This window comes from Frieseomelitta varia, unplaced genomic scaffold (genome assembly GCF_011392965.1).
Source record: "Frieseomelitta varia isolate USP_RPSP 00005682 unplaced genomic scaffold, Fvar_1.2 scaffold_178, whole genome shotgun sequence".
NCBI classification, from domain to species: Eukaryota; Metazoa; Arthropoda; class Insecta; order Hymenoptera; family Apidae; genus Frieseomelitta; species Frieseomelitta varia.
The window spans coordinates 123,387-136,481 of NW_025109505.1; the positions used below are offsets into that span (position 1 = coordinate 123,387).

Below are 13,095 nucleotides of genomic sequence, written 5' to 3' on the forward strand. Positions count from 1 at the left end.
CCTGGCCTCGCCTGGCCGTCGTTGCTCTTTCTTCCGCGATAAAGTTACGACTGTGAAAAGAGCGACCGGGCGCTTCAAGCCGGCAGCCGCGATTTGTCGGTTGCGGATTATCCGTTCCTCGCGTTTCTTTAACGAGATAAGTAACGCAAAACCGACGAGCACCGACGAGCACCGACGAACAAAGAGCGAAAAAACAATTCCACCGGCGTCGACCGTGCGACACGGGAAGAGAACTCGTTACTCCTCCTTCCACGCCTTTCATCCCCCTCTTTCTTTCTCTTCCGTTCTTTTTAGTTTCGCAACTCGCGATTTCTTTCGTCGAAGGAAAACACCGTCTCGAAAATACCCAGACCTCGACAAACAGAGCGCACGGGTTAACACGGTGGCTGGAAAACAACGTTCTATCGATCGTTCTTTCGACGACAGTGCTGCGACATCGCTCGCAACGTTACCGATATTCGCCGAAAACGGAAAGAAGGAAACGCGAAAGCTTCCCCCCCGAGAGTCCACCAGTTAACGTACCCACATCGAGATTATCAAATTCGTTTCCACGAAATTACTGATCCAGCCATGAAATATATATTCAAGCGAGGACAGCCACGAGCAACCGAGTCGATGCGGCTATACACCTGTACCCCGAACTCCTCTCGTGTTTCACCACTCCCCTCGTAGGAGATGAAACGTGCCCGGTACGCGGACACGTGGGGCCACACGCGCCGACGACGTGTTTGCACGCGCTCATGCGAGGGAAAGCGAAATGAGAGCGACGCGACGCGCCCCGTGCAGACAACTCTCGCGCACCCGAGGGAGGAGAATTGCTGCCGGGCGAGGCTTCGGCTTCGATACGTATGCAAAGCGATCGCGTTTTAACCAACTTCTCGCCAGGAATTTCCATTAGTCTAGGAAGTCCAAGCGGCTCTGGGACAATGGCGAGGATGCGCGCCCGGATTTCGGGGTGAACCGAGTGCCGAGGGTATGGTCCCGGGGTCTCTCCCTCTCTGTCTCTCTCTTTCCCTCACTCCCTCTCTCTCTCTGTTTCCACGAGATCGGCCCGTCGAACGATTTCGAATCAACGCGTCTGGTAGGGCGGATAATTCAATTTGAATATGTATGCGTGCCAGCCACGAAAATCCACGAGATGCCATGTTCTCGGTCGTTTCGCCGATGATTCACGCGCTCGCGCGCCTCCATCTCCGCCGCGTAACCGTCCCCGCTGTAATTTGCATCGGCCGAGCAAACAGTCGAGCGTTTTCTTTACGAGCGCGTCTCGATACTCGGATGCTGGCGCGCGAAATGAAACGAGGGAAGGAGAAGGACAGAGGCGGGGTCCAAGCGACTAGATCCTTCGGGTCTATCTGCGGCACTTAAGAGGGTCTCCACGGATCTATAACGGTGGGCGCGACGCGACGAGACGAGGAACCCGGCGTAGGGCCTGCACTAAATTTATGCAAATGCATGCCAGCAATATTCTAAATAAGTAGCTTCACCTCTCTGGCCTTCTACGTCTCACACCCGTCGGGAGATCGTCGTCTTCGAGATATCTCCCGTCGTTGCTGCTCTCTGTGTGTCGCCTACTAAATTTGACCGAGTCACAAACACACACACACAGGCACACACAGACACATAGAGAAACACGTTCACAGACGCGTAGGCGACAGTCTAATCATGGAAGAACGTCGTCGAGACAGAGCCGACGACAACAAGCGACGTTGCATTTCCCGTGGCAACGATCCAAAAGAATCCAGAGATCGCGGGAACAACGAACCGCGTCGCGCAGAGTAGGATATGTCGGGGGGTGAGAAGGGGAGGGTGGGTTAAAGTAAATTCCGAACGAGAGGGAAAAGAGAGTCTCCCTCTCTCCTCTCTCGGTTGCTCGATTTCCTGTGCGCCTTTGAAATTTTTATTTCAAGAAACGGAATGGCATTTGATCGTCCGCGCGCGCGATCCAAGAGACATATCCGGAGAGCACTTTTCGTATCTCCGTTTCAGCGGAGTCGCGGCTCAGTCCGGCCCCGCGAAAGCTGCCGGCGGCTCTTGGCTCGTAACTGGCTTTTAACGCTAATAGTGCTTTCAGACCCATTTAAAAGAGCATTTACGAAACGGAGAGAGACCTTTTTCGGTCTGGCCGGGGCGATACTTGAAAAATTAAATCCCCCTGGATACCGAGTTTACCTCCAACCGTCGTCATCCGGTCGTGTTTCAACGTTTCGACTGCGCGCGGATCTCGCGGATACCGCGCTTTCTTTCCTTTTCTCTTTTCTTTTTCTTTTTCCTTCTTCCTTTTAAACGCCAAGTCCGAGCTCGAATTGCTGCGCTCTTAAATGAGAACGGGAATTTGAAAGTTTCGACGCTCCCGAGACTATCGAGATTCTCGCCAAAGTTTCGCGACTACGACGATTATTATCATCGCTCTCGAGAGTCTTTTTGGATCTTGTCGTATCTACTTTGTAGCGAATTTTTCCGTGCTCTCTCTCCGCTTTAAAGTCCCGGAACAAACACCACGTAAACTGGAAATATTAAATGAAAGTATCTGCAAAGCGGACTGACAATTGTATTGTAAAATACACGTGTAAAACTTGTATCTTAATATCGGATATTAAAAGTAGAAAATATGTCCTGAGACGTTCGCGTTAGTCTCACGAGCACACACGAGAAGAGAGAGATTAGAAAGTGGAAAGAGTCAACCATTAGGGCGCCGCGGCAGGTGACAGACCGCCGGCCTAATCAACGGCCAACGTTTTAACGCGGTTAATTGCGCTTCAATTAGCGGCCGGTGGCAGCGCGACTTTCTTGCCCTGACTTGGCGCGGCCAGAAGTTTCGCAATCGTCGGGCGCTCGCAAGTGAGGCGAGCGCAATTAGCCGGAGCGAGTCGTCTCGTGCATTAAGAAGATCTGTAAAAACCGCGCTCGCGCGCCGAGGATGTACAGGCGAGTGAAAATTACCGGCGGAGATAAAGCTCCAAGTTATACCGTCGTTAAAGACTGACGACAGCCTGAGAAGTAGCCGAGTACGGCTCGATTTTCCTCGCTTCCTCCTCGGATACCTCCTCCTACTCCCCGTTGTGCAAATTAGACGGCGAGACAGTTTTCGTGACCTTAATGCGCGATCGTCGCGCGCTTGCCACTTTCGCCGATCGAAACCGAACCGTAACGCAGGTGCCGAATGGAAAGCTTATCGTCGGCTCCTCTCTCGTTAAGAAGGCTCGTGTGACCAGGTCGCGTACGAAAGACGAAAACGAGGGAACGCGACTCGAAAGGAAAAACCTGTCTCTCGAAATTCGATTTCGAGGCGAGGCTCTGCCTTCCGACGGTATCGACCAACCCGACGGTTGGAAAGGACGGTTCACGAATAAATCACGGAATCAATTCCGATACGTAGTCGCTGCCGCCATAAATAAAATCCGCTAGATATCGTAGATCGGCGGCTGCTATCTAGCAGGAGAGAGAGAGAGAGAGAGAGAGAGAGAGAGAACGTGAGAGAGAAGGAGGGAAGGGGAAACAAATGACAGCACATAAGCGGGCAGAAACATTCGAAAGTTGGTCGGCTGGCGCGCACACACATGTATACACACACGTGCACGTACACGCTCGACACGGGTTGCGCGCGCGAAATTTGAAATTCAAAGCGTGTAGTACACCTGGCCGATAAGAGGCCTCGGACCCGCGCGCTCGCAAAAATGCACATTAGCAGGGATTTGAAATTTAGATCGGTGCCGGTCGTCCAAGCGAAATCGAGCCGCCTGGCTCCCCTCGCTCGCTCGCTCGCTCCTCTTCCCACTCCTACTCCTGCCGTCGAAAACAGGGCCGATTTACGGCGGTTCGCCGCGAACTCTAACGAGGCCCTTGAAAACGCAAGGAAACACAGACGCGGCCATGCGAAACAAACTCCTTCAGACGTCGTCCAGACGTTCTTTCCCTTTGCCACCCTCGCGCCCCTCTTTCTTTTTCTCCTCGTTCCGCTTTCCCGCTTTCTTCCCACTCTCTCTCTCTCTCTCTCTCTCTCTCTCTCTCTCTCTCTCTCTCTCTCTCTCTCTCTCTCTCTCTCTCTTCGTTCTTTCGAATCTCTGGGGAAAAAGGCGAGCGAAAAACTCGGCCGCGTTTCTTCGGGGGGGCAGGCATCAATCGTTGGAAATTTCACCACTTTGGTACTATCGCCGACAGCCATCGGATCAATGCATACAGCCGATCGTCGACTTTTAAAGGAATATCGCGTCACACTTGATTCGCCGTACCGAATTGGTGAAAAACTTCGAACTCTAGACTTCTGTCGATCAAGACTGTGAGATGCGAGGGACGAAGGTAGCTCGAGTCCACTTGATCAGACAGCACGTACGTTACCATAGGTCCGGATAATTCAGACAATTGCCAGGAATTTCACCGTGCAATTTGCCAAATGATCAGGATTGAATCTGAGTTTCGGAGAGAAATTCCAAAGACACGCTTCGTTTTTCGATCGCCTTCGCGCCCACAGCTTTACACAGCTTCGCCCGCTGGGCGTTTCTCGCTACAAGAGAAACTCCGCAGCGTGTTGTTTCGTACTTACTTGTCATGTATGTGATGTACTGCGAGTCGCTGATGTTCCCTGAAAGAAGCTGGTTGAGTCGAGTCCGTGTACCGTGTCGCGGAGAACGCTTCGCGATCATCGAAGCGGCCCGCTCGTTAACGCTCGCGTTCCTGCACGAGTACTGCGATCCCTTCTCTTAACGATTCTTAACGACGTTACGATACCCCAGGCGGGATATTATTAAAAAATTCCACGAACGGGGGGACGACGAGATCGACGGAATCTCGAGTCACGCTGGTATCGTTGCGCAACCTACGTTTCTGCAAAGAAGAGATCTAGCATCTAGGGTTCTCGCAAGAGCGTGAAACTGCGAACAAGTTGCGCGTTATTCAGCTCGCGGAAACGTTTGAAAGATGGTCCTCGTCGCCTCGAGCTCGCGATGTTTTAAATTAGTCGTTTATTACTCGACTGTCTGTGACGCGCGCCACGTTTCTTCGTTATTCTCCTTTCTTAAATCACGTTTCAAACGTACGAGTATCAATAAAGGAATCGATTGCTTTCTGCGAAAATTTTTCCTAGAATTTAGCTTATTGAACTTGTATATTGTAGACAGTTTGAAAAGTTCGACAAGTAAACCTCTTTAAACGAAGGTGTTACTTTAAAACGTTACGTTATCATCGTAGCGCGGATTACACTCTGCGCATTCCCTGTTGCAAACTGTGCTTCTATTTATCATCAAATTAAGTTATCGTTGACAGGTAGAAACTTTACTTTAACGACGAGTAAAACCGTAGCTCGCAACATTAACGCAACGTTTCTATTTATTAAAGTTTAATAACAAGCGGAAAACTTGTTGGAACTTAACGACGCGCAGAAACTTCATTTCAACGACGAATAGAAACATAGTGTCCGGCAAAGAATACGCAAAACGAATCGTAATTACGTAACATTTACGTTACAATCGTTGAAGCAATTTATCTTCGAAAAGAGAGAGAATCCTCCACGCTACACTTTTCCAAAGTGTATCCTTCCAATGCAATGAAATTCATTTGAACCTAAAATTACCATCATCGTGTCAATCTACGAGGCGAAATTTCCACTTACGTAGTACATGTACATTCGTAAGTGAAAAATCCCAACCGCGTACGTACGAAAGCTTATCGTGCGTATCGACGTGTCGGAGGAGGTGTAAATTAACTTTGAGAAACAGCCTGTCCGACGACTCGTCGCGTAATAACGCAGCCGCGCGCGTATCGCAGTTCTTCCATGCTCTGTCTCTCGCGCGACGAGACTGTAGCTTTCCTACCCCTTCTCTCGCGTAACATCCTTAACTGTTCCGATCTTTCTCCCATGACGTCGACCCATTAGTTAAACGTTTCACCGATTTTTTTCCCCGCCTCCCACCTCCACGCTCCCGAGACACGAACTGCTCCTCCTCGATAATAATTCTTAGATCGAGGCCGGGGGTGCCTTTGACACTTTTCATCGCGAACAGCCACCCATGCGTCTGCCCGCGCCTTTGAAATATTCTTCAGTGCCGTAACGCTCGAGACACTGGAGGTTTATCTGATGATTCAACCTTTGACACGCGCGGAGTATTAAAGCGCCGCTCGCACGCCGGAAATCGCGGATATTTGACGAGAGTTTATCGCGCAACGTGCGCGAAAGTATTTAGAGACTCGTGAATATATTGTGTCCCTAATGCGCGTTGCGCGAAACATATCGAAATTTTCGTTGGATTTCGGGCGAAATTTCAAAAAGTTTCTCCCCAATGTCCGATATTTCCATACGTCGTTCTGATTATCGCCGCGATACATTCGATTACTACAAAGTTCATTGCGAAAGGGCTGCAATCGTGCATTAAAATCGAAACGATCAGACTGCCGGGTATCAAATCGCGCAGAATCGCACGTAACGTCCAAAGGACGACGCTCTCTCCGAAATTTTCCAAAGTTTCACGAATTTTTCGAAAATACACGAGATAAAAATATATTTGCATCGAAGATCTACCGACGGAACGTCACCTCGTTCCTCTCGCCTTTTCACACATTTTCCGATTGGTTTCGAGTTTTGCCAACGTATATTCACGCGCGTTCAACTGCTGGCGAAATTTCCCAAATGTTTCCCAAAAGAGATTCTGCCGAATGATCGAATACCAAATTACCACGCTTTGAACTTGCTCGGCTTGCCTTGACGCGGATCTCCTAACCGAGGGAGAATTTTCGCGCGGTGAAACGGCGGGGTGGGGGAAAAAAAAAAAATTCGAGGCCGAACGTTGCCGCGGCGTCAAATTCGATACGAGAGGCGCGCGACGTGTGCGTTGGCGTCGCGTCGCGTCGCCGTACGTTCCGATGAAAAATAAATAGGGGCGAGAGCGTGGCAGCGAACATACCGTATACACACGTTTGTCGTCGGGAGCGTTGGACAAACGAAGCGAATCGGTACGCTCGCGTACCAAAGGCCCCGGCTGTACAATCGTTTGCTCTCACGTGAAAGTAGCCCCGCGACCGCTCGCGCCAGCAGTCGTGATCGCGATACGAATCTCTCCTCTCTTTGGCACGCTCGTCCTGCCCTCCGTGGTATATAGGTCAGCTATGTGCGGATCTTTTGCCACGATGCCGACGTGCTTTCGCGGTAATGACGCCGATACAACACGCCCGGAAACCCCTATTTTAAATATCCACGAATAATCGTTGAAGCTTTCTTCTTCTTTTTTTTTTTTTTCTTTCTTTCTTTTCCCCCCCTCGTGACGCAATTTTAATTATTCTTCATTTGTTCTCGCCGATTCTCCAGCAATGTCTTTGAAAAATTCGTTCTCGCAGTAGGGTGGAGTGGATACATACTAATTTGGTGTCCTTTGGTCTAAATACGACAACGTTCTGTGGATAATTTTGGGGACAAGATAGATGACAGATTTGAACGTTTGCGTTAGCAGTTAACAGTAGCAACTTACACATCGGAATTAAATAACAAATTTCTTAGCCTACTCGATACACGTTGTGCTATGGGAGCTTAAGCCTAAAAAAAGAAAGAAGCTACGGAGATATCTCTACGAAGAAATATGCAGCGTTTGTGGCAAAGGAGTCATTACCGACCAGCAACTTGCCGTATAAATATGGCTCGCTAAATTTCATTCCGGAGACACGTCGCTGGAAGACCTAACCCACATTAGACTTTGACGATGAAGCGAGGTGTCAAACATCCTGCGATTCGATGATGCGATCAAGCAAATCGGGGCTTGATCACGGAGTTAATAACGAAATTTTCATCGAACCGATACATTCGTACAAGAAAATATGTTCGTAAACACTTTCGCGACCTCTCGTGCAAAGAGAACAGCAATTTACTGATCGTCGCGTGCCTCTTCGAAATCGGTGCGAAATCAAACGATCGAAATTGCAAGAAACAACCTTGGCAAATTGGTTCTCGCCCCTATCGAGCCTAACGTACACTCCGCTCGTCAAAGTCGTAGAGGAACGCCCGAGCACCACGGCTGCGCGAGGAGGATTTCGCGCGACGTTTGACCCTCGGTGAACCAGAAAGACAGGTTTGATTTCCCGTATTCTCGCCGGCGCGGCGACCAGAGACGGATCGATCGGGGTCAAAGGTTGATTAAATGACGACGCCGGGCGATCGATATGAATTCTCCCAAAATAAACGTATACGTATTTAATCGAAACACTGGAAAAGGATTCGGCGGAGGGCAGGAGTGGAGGTGGCGTTGGACCTCGCGCCGCGCCGCGCCGCGCCGGGTTCTCTCCGGGCAAGTACGCTCGTTTCAACCGATACGGAATAATTCACGAGAAACTGGTAACGCGGCTACGTTACGATTCGTCGGGGGTATTCGTGGCAATAATTAACGGCGCTCTCGAGCAGAGCGTAAATAAAAGTTTGGAAACGGCGAGAGGGATCGATCGACGCTCGGCTAACGCGCGAGGAGAGCAGGCGGGGGTGGGTGGGAGTAAGAGAGAAAACAGTCTGATGTAATTTTTATTACCGTCCATTCCGCGTTATATTCCTTCTTGATCGATGCGTTTATCTATCCAAGAGCCGCTATACGTGTATATACGTATGTATGTATATATATATATATAATATGTACATATATACACTCCCGTTCATAAGTCGCCGGACACTTGCTTATTCTGAGCTAAACAGTTACCAGAACGCAGATATACTTTTCCGGATTAATTTTATTGCACAATCTTGTTATATGTACTTACTGTATTTACTCCATTTTATAATAATGCTTGAAAACAAAACTGGCATTTTACGTATATGGTTTCTGAATAAATATTTCAATGTATATCAGAAATATGTATATATATTTGAGAAATCGAATCGATATTTGGGATGAATTGGACAGAAGCCTTTAGAAATGTGTCCAAAATCAAAAGAAAGACTTATGGAAGAAATTGGAAGAAGAAACGTGGAAAGGAATTCATTCCGAAATATTATTAAAATTAAACGGAAGTATGCCACGGTTATTTCTAGTCTCCATATTTCCACGAAAAATGTAAGATACATTATGTACAACTTGGTAAGATTTTTGACATATAAATAGTTTGACACATGTCATATTCTATATGTCAAAAATGCCAAGTTGTACATAATTTATCTTACATCTTTGTGCAAGTATGAAGGCCAGAAATAACCGTGGCATACCTCCGTTTAATTTTAACAATATTTCCGAATGAATTCCTTACCACGCTTCTTCTGATTTCTTCCATAAGTCTTTTTCTTGATTTTGGACACATTTCTGAAGGCTTCTGTCCAATTCATCCCAAAATACATCGATTCGATTTTTCAAACATATATACATATTTTTGATATACTTTGAAATATTTATTCAGACCATATACGTTAAATGCCACTTTTGTTTTCAAGTATTATTATAAAATGGAGTAAATAGAGTACATATAACAAGATTGTATAATAAAATTAATCCGGAAAAGTATATCTGCGTTCTAGTAACTGTTCAGATCAAAATAAGCAAGTGTCCCAGTGACTTATGAACGGGAGTGTATATATATTTCGTGCAGGTTTGCTGATCAAACGTCGTCAATCTGTGTTCGTAGATCAAAGTGAGAAGCAGCACGGTTAAAGAAACGAACATGCGCCATTACGACACAACGAATAGATTAAAAATACTTGCGTCCAATGGTGGACAGAAGATTTGCGAGTTCGATTCTACTTCATTTCCAAATGTTTGTCGATACAATTGACAGTTTGAAAGACTGAATTTACTCTGTGCGCGATAACCATTTCAATTTTGTCGTAATTTTAGTCCAATTAGCTCGTCATCGCGAATACACATCCCCCGACACACTTCACTATTTAGTTCTATTTAAATTCTCTAATGCACGATTCGGGTAATCTGATAAACCCAGATACGACAACTTCTACGACTACTGTAACATTCAGAACAACTTATCTCCAACGATGTGTACGTTTTTGTTATTCGCGTCGTATTTTTATTGTTAGATTGACAGCGTTCGATCGGGGGGAAAAAAATTGGGACACTCTGTGTGTATATTTGTATCGGGCATATTCCCAATTCCGCGGAAATTGCCCGTGCGAACTGAACGACGAAGGTAAGGTGCGCGCGGAACCGCGCGGATAAATATCGCCGGTGGGAAAAAATTAAAAAGCGCGGCACGCTGCTTGCCCGAAGCACGCGGGAAAGGAACGAGTTCGATTAAATTCTCGACGTGGCCCGTAGGTGGAGAATAAACGGCGGGACAGGCGAGTGGAAGAGGCGAATCGATGGCTCGGACGCGGATTAATTTCGTGGAATCGCGGGCGTGAGCCCGAAATCACGTTTAACGTTCGAGCGTTCGGACGTACGACGACCGCGATTGCGGATGGACGCGGTCAAGAGGATGGGTCTCTCTCAGGGGATTCGTGATGTACGACGTTGGCGTGGCCGCCGGTAGAGACACGGCCAACCAGCCAGTCAGCTAGCTAGCTAGCTAGATACAAACCGGCCACGAATTCGTGACTTCCCCGCACTAATTCGAAGCGAAAACCTTTAATCGTTTCGAGACGTTTCGCGCCGCGCCCCGCGTCTCTATTTTTCGACCCGAGACTTATCCGCGATAAACGTGTCTCCGAGGTATATCTCCAAGAGCTAACGACCGCATTTCGCGAGGCGGATTTTCCCGAGTAACGATCCGAGCCGAGAGCTAAAGATTATACAAGATGGACGCTGGAATTCTGGAAACGAATTGCCGTTACTACTTAATGACTCAACGACAGTTGAAGATTATTTGATATTAAAAACGGCGTGAAATAGTTATAAACCTGTCAACCTTCAATTGTTTACCCAGCCATCCGCGTTTTCAACTTTAATCTCTTGCGCTGAAATGACGTGTCGAGAATTCTTTGTCCCAAATTTGTAATATTTTCTCAGTTTCAACTATATTCAAGTGAAACAAAATAGGCAAAGCAAACAAACAAATTTATTACCTCTCAATAATTAATAACTCTATCCAGCGATATCATACCGACGAGTTCAAAAAAGATAGACGACGAATTATTGCATACGGTCACTCGTTATGGTCCGCAATCGGTTGCCAGCTCAATTGGTTAGTCGTCGTCGCTTCCGACGTTCCCCTCCAAATAGAATATTCTCGTCATACTGTCATTGAAATTCAAAAATGTAGGAACCTGCGAAGATAATTGTGACATCTATTGATTGCTGATCGTGTGATGCGTGTATTATGCGATAGTGTGCCTGAGTGTGGTACTATCTGTGATCGCGAAGTCTGGCGCCTTCGTTTGTTTTTTTAGATCTTTGATTGTTGTATGTAATATCTTCGACATCTCCATTATCCCATAATTAATTTACAAAACAAAGAAACACACAGACAAACCTTCTGAAGAAACCCTCGGGCTCGATTTTTTTTTTTTTTTTTTTGTTTTTTGAAAAAACGTAAGATTATCGTGACGAGCGTTACACGAACTCGTTGTTCCTGGTGACGGTATTCGCCCCGGGAGTTAAGGTTAAAGCCGCAGCTTTCTCGCGGCACCGAAATCGAGAAGTTTTCGCGATTGCCCCGAAATCGTCCCATTGTGAATATAATGGGCATACCATCGCAGTGTGACCGGCCGATTGGAATCGAATCGTCGTCTCGAGAAGCACAAGTCGACGAGAACGGGGCAAGGGAGGAGGAGGAGGAGGAGGAGGAGGAGGAGGAGGAGGAGGAGAGATTTCAATTGTCGACGCCCGCCACTGTCGTCGTCGGCAGTTCCGTACCTCGAATGGTCTATGTGGTGTCTATACCGGCCGCTAAGAGGGTGGAATTGATTAAATAATTGGCCCCTTAGATCGGAGGTTAGTTTCTGGAATGAATACGCTGGCTCTTGGCCAAGACTCGTTCGAGCTGTCGGGCGATCAGGAGGTGGAAGACGGCCGGAAGGGGTTGAAAACCACTCCTTTGCAGCAGCGAGTAACCCCGCGCGCGACCACCATGGGAACACCGCTACTAACGTGGCTCGATCAAGACAAAGAGAGAACCGGCCGGTGAAAAGGGGTAATAGGTAGATAGGCAGAAGGAGGTGAAAAGTCTTTCGTCGTTCGCAGCCCCGAGGGCACCGGAGGCGCCCTTTGGAAAATGATGAGAACCACGAGTACGGGAATGCTTAAACCCCCTTCTTCTCTTATCGCAATATCGAGTCGTACTCGTGGTGAAAGAAAAAGCAAGTTTCGATTCAAATTAATTTAAAGTTGAATGTCGATAAATAAAAATTGAGGTATCACTACGTGAAATATTTCTAGACTGACGTTACGATTTCGACGAGTAATTCTTATCTGGAAAATTGAAAAGAAAATTAAGGCAAGGAGGTTGCAACAGTGTTTCCACGTGCATTTACGTGTCTGAAAATACTTATTGATGAATCTCGATATAAAATTTTCGCAACGAGGTTTACCAAATTACCAAAATAGTCAGCATATAATCTGTCACATTTTACCGAAATTTTCTGGGCACGATGCACGATGGGATATAAAAATAATCTCGTCGGAGATAAATATGTAAAATTGTCATTTCCACTCTTCTGATCTAGTTTCGATTCAAAAACAAACCGAACGATACGATTTCTCGAAAGAAGGTCATAATTTTTAGTACCTTGCACGATCATATACTCGCTTTTCGTTATTATATGAAACTCTTGTTAAATGACTTTTCGAGATTTTCGCACGTAGCTGCAACACGCAACTGCGACTAATTAATCGTCTTTCTGACAATTTACGATACTTACCACCAGACTCTAGACTTTTATGGAAAATCCGTTCATGCGAAACTGCACGGCATGCACTTAATCCTCAAACGATATCCGTTTCGAGTTATAATTTAGACTTCATTTCGCGTCGTTATACTTTCGCGACTTTATACTTTCCGTGGCGAGAGGTTAGTATTAATAAAACTCAATACCACGTAGAAATCAATTTTCCAAAATTATATAAAGGCATCCAGAGGACATTTGACAAATAAGACAATGTTTGAAGCCAACCTCAACATTATAAATTCCACACTAGCCGGAGGTATGAATTTGCAAAAATACCCGTTTGATTATCACGTTTTCCACGA

The 13,095-nt window shown here is 46.8% G+C and overlaps 1 protein-coding gene across 1 annotated transcript in view; it reads right to left on the reverse strand.

The window, feature by feature from the left end:
- The window catches only part of LOC122538803 (tyrosine-protein phosphatase Lar-like), a 153,160-nt gene that overhangs the window by 15,377 nt on the left and 124,688 nt on the right, over window positions 1-13,095 (reverse strand). The window contains exon 5 of the mRNA XM_043673183.1: window positions 4,544-4,582. Within this exon, the coding sequence (XP_043529118.1) occupies window positions 4,544-4,582 (39 nt within the window). The remainder of the gene's footprint in view (window positions 1-4,543; window positions 4,583-13,095) is intronic.